Below are 18,085 nucleotides of genomic sequence, written 5' to 3' on the forward strand. Positions count from 1 at the left end.
TTTGCCTACTACTTTTTTAACAAAAGTACGAAAGTTATATTAAACATGAACAGGATATGTCGAAAATTCTAAAATAGTAGTAGAAATAGTACTTTTTTCAAAAAGTATAATTTTTTTAAATATTTTTTTGCTAATTATAATTGTTCAGACTTTAAAAGTACGCGAATTTTAATGAACTTTTTGAAATGAGTAGTAAATTTCTTACTACTTTTTTTTTAAGAAAAGGTACTAAATATTGTTAAATTTATTTTCAATATATTAAACATTAACAAGCAACGTCATAAATATAGTTATTTTTCACTTTTTGAAATAGTAGTATAAATACTACTTATTTCAAAGAGTATTAAATTTGTATAAATTTTGTTCGTGATTATAATTAATCAAAAAAAAAGTAGGAAATTTGGTTAAAATTTATTTTTAATATATTACAAAATATATTAAAAAAGCAACGTCATAAATATATGTAGTTATTTTTCACTTTTTGAAATAGTAGTAGAAATACTACTTTTTTCAAAGAGTATTAAATTTTTAATTTTTTGCTGATTTTGTTTTTCTTCTAATTGATCAGAAAATAAACATTAAAAAAAAACAAATTTTTATAAAAATTTTGGAAAAAGTACTAAAATGCTTACCACATTTTATAATAAAAAGTAGGAAATTTGATTAAAATTTATAAAATGCTTACCACATTTTATAATAATAAGTAGGAAATTTGATTAAAATTTATTTGTAATATATTACAAAACATGCAATGCAATTTTTAACTTTTGAAAATATTACTAAAATACTTCTTTTCTTAAAAGTATTACTTTCTAAAATAGTACTAGAAATACTACTTTTTTAAAAAAGTTTAAAATTTTAATTTTTTATTAAGGAATATCATTACTCAGAAAATAAGCTGTAAAAGAACAAACATTTTAATGGACATTTGGAAATAAGTAGTAAATTATCTACTACTATTTTAATAAAAAGTACTAAATATTGCTTAATTTATTTTCAATATATTAAACATGAATATGTAAAGCTAAAAATATTGTTATTTTGCGCTTTTGAAAATAGTAGTAAAAATACTACCTTTTTCAAAAAGTGTAAAATTTGAAAATTTTTTAACGAATTATATTTTTTGCAGGTGGCATATCATGGTTTAGAAAATAAGATTATAATTATGCAAATTTTAATTAATATTTTGCAATTAGTAGTAAATATCCTACTACTATTTTAACAAAAAGTAGTAAATTAAGTAATATTTTTGAATAGAAAATTTAAGCATAAAAATGTGAATAGGAAAACATTATTATTTTTCAATTTTAAAAATAGTAGTAAAAATACTACTTTTTTTAAATTGATTAAATTTATCAGTTTTTTGTTTACAATATAATTATTATGAAACCAAATGCCTTAAAATTTTTTTAAATTCATTTATATGTAATTTTTTTAATCTTTTAATTTTATAAAACTATTACACCATCATTAACTACGTAGGTGGCTGTTGTTTCTATTGTTTTTCACTTGACGTTGCAATTTTTATTTGTTTGAATTTTTATGTTTTTGTGCAAGTGTAAGATTTCATTCAATTCCCTTGAATAACGATGACTTTATAGATGCATCAATTCTTCATAATAGAATAGAACAAAACTACTCATAGTTCGTAATGATGATGAGGATGACGTTTAAAATGAATGGATAAGGGCCAGAGGAGTAATAAAAATTGTTTATCGTCATCATCATCACATCATTTTGTAACTTGACTTTTTAGGTTCTCACTACACAGCTTCAAAACATACATGAATGTGTTTTTTATTTTATTTTATTATTATTTTTTATTTTGTAAACGTATGTTTTGTGCTTATTTTGTATCTTCTATATCAGCAATTAAAACAAATGTTTATGTTTCACAAAATACATACAAAACGAAAAAATAACAAAGAAATTGTAACTATGGCAACAACATTTTGCTTATAATATTCAACCGACAGTAACATTTGAACAACTGTTAGCTGAGTGCAGTAGCAAGTATGTGTGAGTGTCAGTCGGTACGAGAAGCAAGTGCAACATTAATACTCATGCTAAACTCAAGTACTGCAACATTGTTTGAACCAGGGTTTAATATTCAGCACCAAAATAAATAGTCTCATGTAACGACTGAACTGAAAATAGTTTAAGTCTTCAATTTCAACAATTTGCTTACTGAAAACAGTTGACTGTGCACACACATTACAACAGCAAGCAGCAATCGACTTTGTTTTTTTCCAGCAGCCAAACGAATCAGCAGTCGCCATGTTTCAGTATTCAACTCTACCGAACTGATTAAACGACTTCAGCAGCAAAAACATATCTGTGTGTGCTGCTTACGCATTGTCAGTTTCGAGTTTTGTTTTTCGTACTACGCAGCGTAACAAAAACTGCTAGCTCGACTGAATAGTACGACTGGCTAGTTTGGCTGGTTGTTTAAAATGTGTGTACAACAACACACACTTTATGAAGTTGAATCGTATGATTTTTTGGTTTTTGTGTTTACATATCACTTGGTGATCGTTTATGAATATGCGCCAATGTTATTATTGTTAATAGAAATAAATAGGATATTCTTATATTTATTATACCTTAATTAAAAATACTTCTTAAAAAATAAATTTAATAAAATTATTAATTAATAAATTTAGAATAAAAAATTGTTTTTTTTTATAATATTTTATATTGAATAATTATCATTTGCTTTATGATTTTTGGAATATATTTACTAATAAAACAAGTAAGAAAGTATGGTCGGTCAAGCCCGACCATATAATACCCTACACCAAGTAAATGAGTAAAAATATTTTTCTTTTAAAATATCAATAATTTATACTCGTGAGTGATTGGGCCTTATATGGGAGCTATGACCAATTATGGACCGATCACCATAAAATTAGGTCGTGTGATTTATGTCTATATTAAAGTTTACTATGTTGAATTTTGTGAGTATACCAACATTTTTAAGCGATTTATGCACGTTAAAGTGATTTTCGGAAGCGGTCTATAGGGGAGGTATGACTAATTATGGACCGATCGTAACAAAATTTGGTGACATGAATTTTGTATATATAAAACTTATTTGGAGAGAATTTTGTGTAGATACATAGATAAATTAAACATTTATGACCGATAAAGTCCAATTTCGAGGGGACATTTGTATGGGGGCTAGGTGAAATAATGGACCGATTTCAGCCAGTTTCAATAGGCTTGGTCCCTGGGTCGAAAAAGTAATATGTACCAAATTTGTCGAAATATCTTCAAAATTGCGACCTGTACTCTGCGCACAAGGTTTACATGGACAGCCAGCCAGCCAGCCAGCCAAAAAATCATACGATTCAACTTCATAAAGTGTGTGTTGTTGTACACACATTTTAAACAACCAGCCAAACTAGCCAGTCGTACTATTCAGTCGAGCTAGCAGTTTTTGTTACGCTGCGTAGTACGAAAAACAAAACTCGAAACTGACAATGCGTAAGCAGCACACACAGAAATGCTTTTGCTGCTGAAGTCGTTTAATCAGTTCGGTAGAGTTGAAAACTGAAACATGGCGACTGCTGATTCGTTTGGCTGCTGGAAAAAAACAAAATCGATTGCTGCTTGCTGTTGTAATGTGTGTGCACAGTCAACTGTTTTCAGTAACCATGTGATCAAAAACTGAAACTAGTTACTTTTTTTTAAGCATGAGACTGTAAAAAGTTAACTATTCAGTAAAATGCGACTGATTTTAGTAGTTCTTCGAAACCCTGGTTTGAACACAGCCGCAGCATTTATTATAATTGGAGATTGCCTGTAGTCTAGGTTGCTAAAACAGTGTGTTGTTTAATGATATAGTTTGAATATTTTTAAGATTCTTATTTGTTTCAAAGTCTTATTTTAAAATTCTGCCTTGTTTGAATACAGCTACCTGTTTATTTGTAAATGTTTCAATTTTATTTTGTAGATGAGACTTTTTATATTGAATATTTGGCATTTTACCTAAATTAATTTTACCAATTAAAACATATTTTTTTTCTGGAAAATATTTTGACTTTTTGAATAGAAGTTTAATTTTACTGCTAACTGGGAAACCATTATTTGAAAATTAAAAAAAAAAAACAATTAAGCTGTTAGTAAATAATAATTATGCAAAATATTTAGGTAAAAATAATTTTTTAGCAAATGAAAAAAGTAGTAGTTTTACAACTATTATAAAACTTTAAAATTAAATGTTTTTAACATCACTTATTCACGATTAATACATTTTCAAAAATTTTAATCAAATTTACAACTTTTTGATAAAATAGTAGCAACTAATTTGCTATTTATTGCCAAATTTTCCAAAAAAAATTAAACTTTTTATAGTTTAATTCTAAACATTTATATTCCGCAAGAAAAATTTAAAATTTAAAACTTTTTTAAAAAAGTAGTATTTTTACTACTATTTTAAAAAATTATAAATAATATTGTTTTTAACATCACTTATTCTTGCTTAATAAAGTTTCAAAAATTTTTGTAATATTTACTACTTTTTGTTAAAATAGTAGTAACTAAATTGCTTCGTATTGAGAAATTTTCAAAAAAAAGTTAAATTTTTTATAGTTTAATTTCTAAACACTTATATTCCGCAAGAAAAATTTAAAATTTAAAACTTTTTTAAAAAAGTAGTATTTTTACTACTATTTTAAAAAATTATAAATAATATTGTTTTTAACATCACTTATTCTTGCTTAATACAGTTTCAACAATTTTTGTAATATTTACTACTTTTTGTTAAAATAGTAGTAACTAATTGCTTCGTATTGAGAAATTTTCAAAAAAAAGTTGAATTTTTTATAAATTAAATTCTGAACATTTATATTCCGCAAGAAAAATTTAAAATTTAAAACATTTTTAAAAAAGTAGTATTTTTACTACTATTTTAAAAAATTATAAATAATATTGTTTTTAACATCACTTATTCATGCTTAATACAGTTTCAACAATTTTTGTAATATTTACTACTTTTTGTTAAAATAGTAGTAACTAAATTGCTTCGTATTGAGAAATTTTCAAAAAAAAGTTAAATTTTTTATAGTTTAATTTCAAAGCATTTATATTCCGCAAGAAAAATTAAAAATTTAATACTTTTTAAAAAAGTAGTATTTTTACTACTATTTTAAAAAATTATAAATTATATTGTTTTTAACATCACCTATTTATGCTTAATACATTTTCAAAATATGTAATAAAATTTACTACTTTTTGTTAAAATAGTAGTAGCCAATTTGCTACTGATGGTCAAATTTTTTTGAAAAAGTTAAATTTGTTATAGATTAAATTCTGAACATTTATATTCCGCAAGAAAAATTTAAAATTTGAAACTTTTTTCAAAAAGTAGTATTTTTACTACTATTTTAAAAAGCTATAAATAATATTGTTTTTAACATCACTTATTCTTGCTTAATACAGTTTAAAATTTTTTTGTAAAATTTACTGCTTTTTGTTAAAATAGTAGTAACTAAATTGCTTTGTATTGAGAAATTTTAAAAAAAAAGTTAAATTTTTTATAGTTTAATTTCTAAGCATTTATATTCCGCAAGAAAAATTTATAATTTAATACGTTTTTAAAAAAGTAGTATTTTTACTACTATTTTTATAAATGAAAAATAATATTGATTTTAACATCACTTATTCACGTTTGTTGCATTTTGACAAAAATTTAACACAATTTACTACTTTTTTGTTAAAATAGTAGTAGCTAATTTGCTACTTATTGCTAAATTTTCATGAAAATGTATGTTTTATGAAAGCCTATTTCCTGAATAATTACATACCACTAGATAATAATAAAAATTTTTACTTTTTGAAAAAGTAGTATTTTTACTACTATTTTTAAAAATGAAAAATATTAACGTTTTTATCATAATTGATTAATTTTTAATGGCCCTGTAAATAAGTTTTACAAAATATACTATTTTTTGTCAAAAAAAGTAGTAGCTACTTTACGACTTATTCCAAAATTTACATAAAAATTTTATTTCCTAAACAATTATATAACGCAAGAAAGAATTAAAAATTTAATACTTTTTGAAAAAGTAGTATTTTTACTACTATTTTCAAAATTGAAAAATAATATTGTTTTTAGAATCACTTGTAATTGTTTAATATATTTTTCAAAAAATTTATTAAATTTTACTACTTTTTGTTAAAAAAGTAGTAGCTGATTTACTACTATTTTACAAATTTTCATGAAAATTTGTGTTTTTTGAAGTTTTTTTTTCTAAATAATTATATTCAGCTATAAAACTTAAAAATTTACTACTTTTAAAAAAAGTAGTAGTTTTTACTACTATTTTTAAAATTGCTGGAATCAGTATTTTTCTAACGTGAAGATATTATATCATTTATAAAATATAAATTTTCTAATTTTTGTTAATAAATTAGCACAAAACTTGCTATTTAATTTAAGTTTATTTGTTTTAATATTTAAAAATTGTTAGTACATACTATAAGTTTTTATATTTTATTTTGTATCGCTAATGATTTGTTTATGCTAAAAAAAAAACACTCACACTCATTAACAATGTTGTTTAAACTATTTAGTACTAGTTGAAATGAAATGAAATACAAATATTTTATTTTTATTTAGTAATTTTAGTCACGTTCTTTTCATTATGCCGGTAGACAAATTTAGCTGTTTTCCAATTATTTTCGTTTATTCTAATGTTTTCATATAGAAAAGCTAAGCAAAAAAATTTGCACAAAATAACTTTAGCAACACATTATTAAACGGACTTCCCCTAAAAACGGTTTAAACTCTACCTGCATAACTACATACAAAACACATTAATTGTAATTCAAGAGACCTCTCCTCTGTACAAAATTCTCTAGTTCATTGTCTTGGTGCTTCAACGAAAACTGTTTTAGTTTTGTCTGCTTCCACTCAATTTCGTGGCTAATTAGCATGGCTGTGATAGTGGTGGCAGAACAGGTCGCTAGTATAGTGGCCTTTTAGGGTAAATCATTTTTAACGGTTAATTAATTTAACAACTACCTGCTATTTTGTACCATGTGTGTTCTCTCCTTCTACGAAACTCTATTATTGGAAATTGATTTTAAATGTCATTTTATTAATAGCCCAGCTCAGTGACTTATTCATTTTAATATTTCTTGATTAGCATAATTTCCCCTAAAAATGTAGTGGTATATGAAGAGGATAGTTAGTTATTCTGTTTGGGCGGAAATGTATGTTTAGTTCAGAGTTATTTTAAGTAGAAACCTTTAATGGTTACACAAATTCTTTGTATGTGTAGCATGTGTAGTCTATTAGCCAGACTAAGCATTTAGCTTTTAGGTCTACGGAAGAGTTCTTGGTATAATCAACTAAATTTGATTAGAACTTAAGTTCATTAAGCTGTATTTAACAGCAGAAAGCTGTAACATTTAAGAGAATAAATGAGCCTTTAATAGCTTAAATAGTATAAGTCACAAAATTAATTTTTCAAAGAAATTATTTAAAAATGGACACAAAACAAATTTGCTCACTATTTTGATGTATTCTCCTAATGTTTTTTATGCTAATTTGACATTGAATAGCTTCTCTAAAGGTTAAACTAGAAAAAGTCTTTAACTTTAGAGTTTAAACTTAACAAATCAATCAAAATTCAATTCAATTTACATATAAATATGACATTTTACAGTGTCGCTATAAAATTCATAATTTAATAACAAACTCTGCTGCCTACTTTTAGGCTGTTAATTAATAAACTGTTATTTCAACAATTTTGACGCCATTTTCTTTATTTAGCATTTAAACTATTTTAAATAACTTGCCACAAAACTTTGTGGTTGATATTTAAATTGTTTTTCCTTTTTTAAATTTTGTTTTGATAAAATGCTGCAATACTATTCTACATAATTGAATTTAATTAATTTTAAACTGTTATTCATTTTGAAATGTTTTTCTTTTATAAAACATTTTAGTAGAATATTTTTTTCCACATTATTTAAACAAATATTTATTTAAAACTCTATTTATATGTTTTGTTTTTTTTTCTGTCGTTTGTGTTCAACAACTAATTTGACATAAATTGAAACACATTGACCCAATTTAGTAAAAAAAAAATGTTCGCAAAAAAAACCCAACACCGAAACATTTATTTAAATTTGTTTTGTTTACATTTTGTGTTGTTGAGGCTTGTGTCGAAGCGTCTATGTGTGTGTGTGAATTAGCTGTCACAAGTGATGACAGCATGATATAAACAAAATGACAGAAATACAACTAATGACAGCCAGCAATATTATTTATATCAAAATTCTATGTACATTTGCTAGTACTACAAAAAAAAAAAATTAAAATAAAAAAAACAACTAACAAATAGCTACAAGTACATTGTATGTATATGCTAAAATGTCTCTCTCTCTCTGTGTTTGATTTTCTATTGCTAATTGATGACAGCAAATAAAAATTTTAAAATCGAATTTTAAAGTGTCTGGTTTCGAGTCTTAAATGCGCTACATTTAATTAAGTAATACCATAATATTTGTGTTGCTAGGAGTCACTCACTATGAAATAAGAAAGTTAAATTTTATGAATTATTTTTTTTTAATTTTGTTAATTAAAATTATTTAAAATTTTTATTTTAAATTATAATTTGGTGAAGACTATATAAGATTGGACATTAATGTTTTTATAAAATTTAGATTTTTACAAAACTAGTGTTTTTTCGTCGATTTTTCTATAATATATTCTCTGTGAAATTGGCAATTTTTAATGACATTTTCTGATTTTTTGTGATTGTAGCGATTTTTCGTAAAATTAGAGTTTTTGATAAAATTTTGAAAAAACTTTTTTTTTTTGTAAAACTAGTGAGTTTTTTTGTAAACCAAAAATGATTTTTTGCGAAATTATTATTTTTTATTGTAACGATTTTTTTTGTCAAATTAGCGCTTTTTTATGAAATTTCAAAAATATTGTTTTTTTTTTTTGTAAAAATTGTGTTGTGTTTTTTTTCTACTAAATTTGTGAAATCGATTTTTATTACCTTTTATGCCCTGTTCAGGTCCATAGGTAGCAAACCCTTCAAAATTCAAGAAAACAATCAACTAGAAAAATGTACCTAAGATATTAATAAACAAATTTCTAGAACATATCGAGCCCTTAGCGCCAAATTTTCGTAAGCGACAAAACACAAATTTTACAGGAGAATGTTTTATTTGATTATTTTGAAATTTATACATAGAATTAAAAATGTTATGATGCGTTATAATATAATATCGTTCAAGCATTTGTCTATTTTTCAAAAATATTTATAACTTTTGACAATTAAAAATTCATGGAATACTTTATTGAAAAATATGACAAAAAATGTTTTTTATTGAATTTTTGCATAGATACAAATTCTTTGAATTGAAATTAAATTTTTATTTATAAGTAGTTTTTAATGAAATTTCACAGTTATTTAGATTTTTTTATTTAAAATGGAAAAATAAAAACAAATTTTGAAATTTATCATCACCCAAAAAAAAGTGTTGAAAAATTCCCAAAATGGGAATTTTTAGTTTTTTGGCTATAATATCCATACCAGGGTCGGAGTTATCGGGACCCTTTACAAAATAATTAGAAACATATTGAGCCACCTAAAATCGGTTACTATATTTTCATATCGAATATGCGATTTAAGAATTTTTTTTTGCCCTAAAGTTTTATTTTACAAAAAAAATAGGTGCTTTTTGGAAAGGACCTGGTCCCCTTGGTAACAACAATTTTGAAATTTGTTTTCCTTTAAAATATTTTATGGAAACTTAGCTTTCAGCAAGTAGAATTTCCTTAAACATCCTCTTAGAAATTTTTTGTGATAACTTAAAAAGAAAAAAGTTATTTTTTCCCAAAAAATTAGCGAAAAATCGCCTTTTTAAAATTTTTTAAATTCAAACGCATATAACTTTGGACTTAGTCATTATTTTTAAACAATTATTTTTCTATTTGATACATACATGTGTTGTTAGTCTAACAAAGGAAAATTGGAGAAAATCGGGAAATATTTGGATACGCTGTTATCAAAAAACCGGAGTAGGGTGGTAAAAATTTTGAAAATTTAATTTTCAAATGCGAATATCTGCTAAGCTATAAGAGATAATTGATTTTTTGAAATCGGAACTCAAACAGAAAAATATTATCGTTTTAAAAATGTAACATACCCGAGGTGTCCTACTTTGAGGGTCCTTGGTCGCGCCCCTGGTGGGCCCATGAGGTCCACATTCAGAACTTAAACTCGACAGCACTTCTTCTGTGAAATTTTATTCAAACCAATTTAACCATTTAGAAGTTAAAGATTTATATCCCTCTTTTTTTTCTATACCACTGTGTGTCGCTTACGATAAAATTCGTTTACTGTAAAATATCAACATTGATAAAATCTTACCCCCTATATTTTTGAAGTTATTAACAATTTTGACATTCTGAGAATGCTAAAACATCAGTCGGTCCATACAATTTTAATTTCTGCAATAAAAAAAAAAATATTTAAAAATGTCGCTTACGATAATTTGGCGCTAAGGGCTCGATATGAACTTCTTAGGAATGATTCATAACACCTTTTAGGTAGGTAAATATAAGTTAGTAAGAAAAACTAAAGGAATTAAGCGTTTTGGGCCATAAACTATTAAATTATTATAAACTAAAGCATACTTTTAGGCAGCTTTAAAAAAAAATTATTTCTAAATTTATTTCGAATTTTTTGCGATTTTGATCTTGAAGATGAAGTTTTTTTGATTTTATATATTTACAATTTTTATTCTTTATGACAAGGGCTACAATTTTGCCTCAGGGTGTATATCAAAATTCCGAACTGTTTGCAAGATATGAGCCTGAGAAAATTATCAATTTTTTGCAAAGAATGACAACGACCCCCTAAATCTTTGGGGACTCATACAAAACATATAGGTTTGGTGGTCCAAGGGGTGCCTAATGATGCACTATTAGTGGGATAGCTGAACTAATTTTGTGATTTGAGAAAATTGACTTTCAAAAAAATATGATTTTTGAAAAAATTCTTTAGAGGACATTAGTAAAAATGGCCATTTTTGGAATGGTACACGTAACACACTATATAGGTTTGGTAGTCCAAGAGGTCTCTAATGATGCACTAGTAGTGGGATAGCTGAACTAATTTTGTGATTTGAGAAAATTGACTTTCAAAAAAATATGATTTTTGAAAAAATTCTTTAGAGGATCATTAGTAAAAATGGCCATTTTTGGAATGGTACACGTAACACACTATATAGGTTTGATAGTCCAAGGAGTGTCTAATGATGCACTATTAGTTGGATAGCTGAACTAATTTTGTTATTTGAGAAAATTGACTTTCAAAAAAATATGATTTTTGAAAAAATTCTTTAGAGGATCATTAGTAAAAATTACCATTTTTGGAATGGTACACGTAACACACTATATAGGTTTGGTAGTCCAAGGGGTGCCTAATGATGCACTATTAGTGGAATAGCTGAACTAATTTTGGGATTTGAGAAAATTTACTTTCAAAAAAATATGATTTTTGAAAAAATTCTTTAGAGGATCATTAGTAAAAATGGCCATTTTTGGAATGGTACACGTAACACACTATATAGGTTTGGTAGTCCAAGAGGTCTCTAATGATGCACTAGTAGTAGGATAGCTGAACTAATTTTGGGATTTGAGAAAATTGACTTTCAAAGAAATATGATTTTTGAAAAAATTCTTTAGAGGATCATTAGTAAAAATTAAATTAAAATTTTTTCTAAATTTTTCTTTTTTTTTTCCTTTTTTTATGTGAAAATTTTTCGGTTAGGAAAAATTTAAAATCTTTTAACTTTTTAGGAATTCATACCGCAGTTTTTAAGCCTACCATGCAGCCTCAAAACAAACTCGCCCAGTTTATTTATTGAAATTGTTGCAGAGTAAATTTGTAGTTAAATAAATTGTTTGTTATTTTAGTTTTCTGGTTTTGTTTTTGCAATATTTATTTATTTGTGTTGTAGCAGTTGTTGTTACAGATGCTGTTGTTGTTGCAATAGTGTCAGAATTAGAAGTTGTCATTGTAGCATTCATTAGCATCACACAATACGTGTTTATTATCATCATTTCTCATTTTCATATGAAAAAAAGCAAACACTTTGTATTTGTACTGGTAGATTGGAATAATAAAAGGTGGTTAAATTGAAAAGTATTTTAACAAATTCATAGTTTATTAAAGAAAGAACAAAATGAAATTTATGAAATTGAATAAGATTGAATGGAATTTTATCTTTTTAAAATAAGATTTTCACACTTTTAAATAATTTCTCAATTTACCCTCGCTTAATAGTTTTTTTTTTATATTCCCAGAAACTGACCAATATTCTATTCTCTACTTGGTAATTTTTCTTCGCACTTAGATTTTTTTCCCGTATTTTTCCAGTATTATTTGCTGGTAATAAAAAAAAAAACTAAAACTACTGTGCAAATAATCTATGACTGAGTATGACTGCTTATTTTTTGCAATTACGTTTAGTAATCATAGAAATTTGTGTGTGCGCTACCAAATTACTTGTTGTTAAACAACAAAATTATACTAAAATTTAATTAAAACAGAAAAAAAAATACAAGAAATCATACTAAAATATTACTACTCACTAACTATAGTATAATACTTAGTAGAAAAACTCTAAATGTTATTTGCGATTAAACTAAAGCCGGTTGATGTGGCAAATGGTTGGTATAAAACGTTTGATTATCGTTGGTTTTCCTTGTTAGGCATTATGTTACTTGATGGCTGGGAAAATTGTACAAGTGTTTATGTGTTAACGCTTAAATGAACATAAATTGATTAGAAATTGAGAAATAAATTGACATTTAATGCAAATTTTGTTGTTTTGCAAATTTATGTAAATAAAGAATTATTTTTATACATGAGTTTTTTTTAGTGTAATATTATTGTTTTTGTGAAATGTGTATGCAATAAATTTTTTATTTTTTTTTAAATTAGCGATTTTTTGTGAAATTTTTTTTGGCGATTTTTAAAATTTATTTCTGAAATATCTTTTATTTTTGTTATACATGAGCTTTTTAGTATAATATTTTGTAAAATGTGCGTTGCAAGAAAAACTAGAAAAACTATTTTTTATTTTAGCGATTTTTTTTAAAAAAGCGATTTTTTGTAAAAATTTTTTTTTGGCGATTTTTTAAATTTATTTGTGAAATAATGATTTATTTTTGCTATATTAGTAATTTTTTGAATTATATAGAGAATTATTTATACATGAGTTTTTTTTGTGTAATATTTTGTGATATGTGCGTTGCAAGAAAAACGATTTTTTATATTAGCGTTTTTTTTAAATAAGCGATTTTTTTGGAAAATTTATTTTGGCGATTTTTTTTTTAAATAATATTTTATTTTTGTGATATTAGTAATTTTTGGTATTATTTGCGATTCTTTTTTTTTGACGATTTTGGTAAAACTTCACAATTTTATTTACAATATTTGTGAAAACTAAAGAATTTTGCTGAATTTTTTTTTTTTTAATTTATGATTTTTTAAATAATTTTTGTTTTAATAAAAAAAATTTATTTTTGATATATTAAAATTTTTCAAAAATTTGCGATTTTTTGCAAAATTTATGATTTTTTTTTCATAAAATTGTCGATATTTTGTGAATTTGAAAATTTTACATTATTGTTTTTGTGAAATGTGCGTTGTAAGAAAAACTTTTTTTTTTTTTTTTTTTGCGATTTTTTTAAATAAGCGATTTTTTTGAAAATATATTTTGGCGATTTTTTAAATTTATTTTGAAATAATGTTTTTTTTTGTGATATTAGTAATTTTTGGTATTATTTGCGATTCTTTTTTTTGACGATTTTGGTAAAACTTCACAATTTTATTTAACAATATTTGTGAAAATTAAAGAATTTTGCTGAATTTTTTTTTGAATTTATGATTTTTTAAAATAATTTTTGTTTTAATAAAAAAAAATTATTTTTGATATATCAAAATTTTTTTGTAAAAATTGAGATAATTTTCAAAAATTTTCGATTTTTTAATTTTTTGCAAAATTTATGATTTTTTTTCATAAAATTGTCGATATTTTGTGAATTTGAAAATTTTACATTATTGTTTTTGTGAAATGTGCGTTGCAAGAAAAACGATTTTTTTTATATTAGCAATTTTTTTGAAATTTTTTTTTGGCGATTTTTTAAAATTTATTTTGAAATAATATTTTATTTTTGTGATATTAGTAATTTTTCGTATTATTTGCGATTCTTTTTTTTTGGCGATTTTGGTAAAACTTTTCACAATTTTATTTAACAATATGTATTTTTGAAAACTGAAGAATTTTGCTGATTTTTTTTTTAATTTATGATTTTTTAAATAAATTTTGTTTTTATAAAAAAAAATTATATTTTTAAAAATTAAATTTTTTTATTTCTTTAAAAAAATTGAGATAATTTAAAAAAAATTTTGGGATTTTTTAATTTTTTTCAAAATCTTTTTTTTTTCTTAAAAATGATTTTGAGCCATGGAAATATAACCATATGCGGACACCACTACCTAATTAAATACCAAAAAACAAAGACCGGTGTCTCCCAGTTTTGCCCAAAGTCATGAACTTTTTTATCGTCCCCCAAAGATTTGGGGCTGAGAAAAAGTGATATCTTGCAAACAGTTCAGAATTTTGATTTACTCTCTGAGGCAAAGTTTTAGCCCTTGTCATAAAGAACAAAAATTGTGAACATATAAAATCAAAGAAACTTCATCTTCAACATGAATATCGCAAAAAAACTTTAAAAAAATTGATTTTTTGTGCCTTTTTTTAACCTGTTCAGGTCCAAAAAACGCCTATTTTTTTTTGTAAAATTGAACTTTTACAAAAAAATTTCTCAAATCGCATAGTCGATATCAAAATATCGAAACCCATTTTAGATGGCCAAATATGTTCCTAATTATTATGTAAAAGGTTGCGTATATTATAGCCAAATAAAAAAACAAAAATACCATTTTTGAGATTTTTCAACACCTTTTTGGGTATAGAAAAATCTATATAACTTGTCATAAAGAACAAAAATTGTGAACATATAAAATCACAGAAACTTCATCTTCAACATGAATATCGCAAAAAACTTAAAAAAAATTGATTTTTTGTACCTTTTTTCCCCTGTTCAGGTCCATAGGTAGTAGACCGTTCAAAATTCCAATAAACAATCAACTAAAAAATGTATCTAAGATCTCAATAAACAACTTTTTAGAACCATAAACTAACAGCCAAATTATGAATAAAAATTCTCCGTGAGTTTTTTTTTCCTTTTCCCATTTTTCCTATTCAAATTCAATGGGAAAAAATTCCCGGGGAAATTTTTTAATTCATAATTGGGCTGTATGTGTTTTGGGCCATAAACTATTAAATTATTATAAACTAGGGCATACTTTTAGGCAGCTTTTAAAAAAGCTGAATATAGTTCTTTTACTTGAAAGGATTGTTATAGATAGTGAAATCGATATAGCCATGTCCGTCTGTATGTTGAAATCAACTTTCCGTAGCCCTCAAATTACTTACAAACATGATTGATACATCAATATATCGGGAATTCTTCCGACTCGGTGCTATTTAAAATAGACAAAATCGTTCAACAATATGGAAAAAATTGGGACAACCTCGTTTTTTGGCCTATTTTCTATCTATATATGGATTACTAAGTCATTAATATAGACAATATGGATATCTAATGATAGATATTTCAAAGTCCATTGCAACGATGTATATAAGGCTATAGTAATTTGGACATACAATTGGTCAAAATCGGGAAAATAGTTTTTAACCCGAATTTTTTTTTTTCATTAAAAAAAAAATTTTTTTGTCATAAAATCTTTTTGCAAAAAAAAAATTTAAAATTAAAAAAAAAAAAATTCAAAATTTTTTTTAAAAAAAATTAAAAAAAAAAATTTAAAAAAAAAATCGGGAAAATTATTTTTTAACCCAAATTTTTTTTTAAAAAATTAAAAACTATTTAAAAAAAAATAATTTTATTTAAATAAAAATATTTAAAAAAAAGTATTTTTAAGTATAATATGGTGAAGAATATATTATTTCATTTATAAATTAGAAAAAAAATCTTTTCTTTTGTTCAGCTAAAAATATTTAAAATTTTTCTTTTAAAGTATAATTGGGTGAACTGTACATTTTTATTTAAACCATTTCTTTCAATATTGATGTAATTTTTAATTTCTGTTTTAACTTTCTCAATTGCAGATGAACGCCAGGATATACAAAAGAAAACATTTACCAAATGGATCAATTCACATTTAATCAAAACCCAATGTGCGCCGGTCAATGATCTATTTTTGGATTTAAGAGATGGCCATCGTTTGTTGGCGCTATTAAGTGTATTAACAAATACACAGTTGGTAAGTTTAAAAGAAAATCGCTTTAAATAATCTAATTCATGGAATTTTAAATTGAAAATTCTAGGCCTTAGATTTGCCAAAATAATTTTAGACAATTTTTGAAATACAAACTTATCAAGTGAATTTATTAAGTTTGTTTGTAATTTAAATTATGAAAACCTTTTGAAAACTTTTTTTTAAATTTGTCTCTCTTTTTCTACGCAAAAAATTTTACTTCAATGTCAATTCAATAGAATTTCTCTTGCTAATTTAAAATGATTGCAAGTTTTAATTAAATTTCAAAATCTATTTGTATATTAATTAACATATTTTTGTTTTTAGTAGTTCAAATCTGTTTAATTATAAAATTGTTAAAATATTCCTTTAATATTATAGCAAATATTCATGTAATCTAAAAACCACACTAATTTAAAATTCTTCCTTCCAATCAAAAATATTCACAAAATTGTGCTCTTTGTGGTTGAACTTTTGACATTTGTGGCTTAAGGAATATGAAAACAAGAATAACAACAACAAATATATAAAAAAAAAACTATTTTTATATTCATGCATAAGTTATGCATGAATGTTATTACTCTATAATAAATTGTTAGTTAGTGGAGAGAAATATTGTATGTGGCAGGATATAAAAGTAAACAAGATTTTTGTTAATAACACTAGACGACAAAAAAAAGGATTATTTGAATTGTTCACATATCTTAGCTATGATCATGATAAAATTGCTCCAAAATTTGATCTTGTTCCTAGCTACTATTAATAAAATTGTCTTTTCTGTCGCGTTCTTGTACCTAAATTCAATTGCAATTGGCAAAACGTTTTAATGCAAATCAAAATTGTTTATTGTTGTTTAATTAAAAAAGTTTTCACTAATCATTTGTTTTTCATTGTGAAAGTGTGTTTCGTTCGCTATCGGGGGTCCCCCAAATAGGACACCTCAGGTATGCTAAATTTTTAAAATGATTCTATTTCTTCGTCTGTGTCCCGTTTTTAGAATCTCTTCGTCGAGCACTACAAAAAACCTTGTCTTAGCTATCAATTATCTCTTATAACTGAGGAGATATTCGCATTTGAAAATTAAATTTTCAACATTTTTACCCACTTAACTCCAGGTTTTTGATAACAGCGAGTCCAAATATCTCCCGATTTTCTCCATTTATCTTTTATTGAACTAACAATAAATGTATATGTCAAACAAAAAAAAAAGAATTGTTTAAAAATCTTGACTGACTTCAAAGGTTTATGCATTTGAAATTAAAAATTTAAAAAATGCGATTTTTCGCTAGTTATTGGGAAAAAAGTCTTTATTTTCTTTTTAAGTTATCAAAAAAAATTTATAAAAAGATGTATTAGAAATTGATACCTTTTGAAAAGCTAACTTTACATTTAATATTTTATATTAAAACAAATTTGAAAATTATTGATACCGAGGGGACCAGGTCCATCCAAAAAACGCCAATTTTTTTAAGTAAAATGCAACTTTAACAAAAAACTTTTCTCAAATCGCATAGTCGATATGAAAATATAGAAACCCATTTTAAATTGCCAAATAAGTTCCTAATTATTATGTAAAAGGTTCCGATTATCCTGTCACTGGTATGTATATTATAGCCAAAAAAAACTAAAAAAATCCATTTTTGAGATTTTTCAATATCTTTTTGGGAATTGAGGGATTCCTGATTACAAATTTCAAAATTTGT

General features: G+C 24.5%; 1 protein-coding gene across 11 annotated transcripts in view; it reads left to right on the top strand.

Annotated features, from left to right (window-relative positions):
- Dys (Dystrophin) overlaps window positions 1-18,085 on the top strand; it is a 576,591-nt gene that overhangs the window by 65,190 nt on the left and 493,316 nt on the right. For all 11 annotated transcript variants that reach the window (XM_065498970.1, XM_065498974.1, XM_065498975.1 and 8 more), the window contains exon 3: window positions 16,234-16,388. In XM_065498970.1, the coding sequence (XP_065355042.1) occupies window positions 16,234-16,388 (155 nt within the window). The remainder of the gene's footprint in view (window positions 1-16,233; window positions 16,389-18,085) is intronic.

The sequence above is a fragment of the Calliphora vicina genome, chromosome 1 (assembly GCF_958450345.1).
Source record: "Calliphora vicina chromosome 1, idCalVici1.1, whole genome shotgun sequence".
Classification (NCBI taxonomy): domain Eukaryota; kingdom Metazoa; phylum Arthropoda; class Insecta; order Diptera; family Calliphoridae; genus Calliphora; species Calliphora vicina.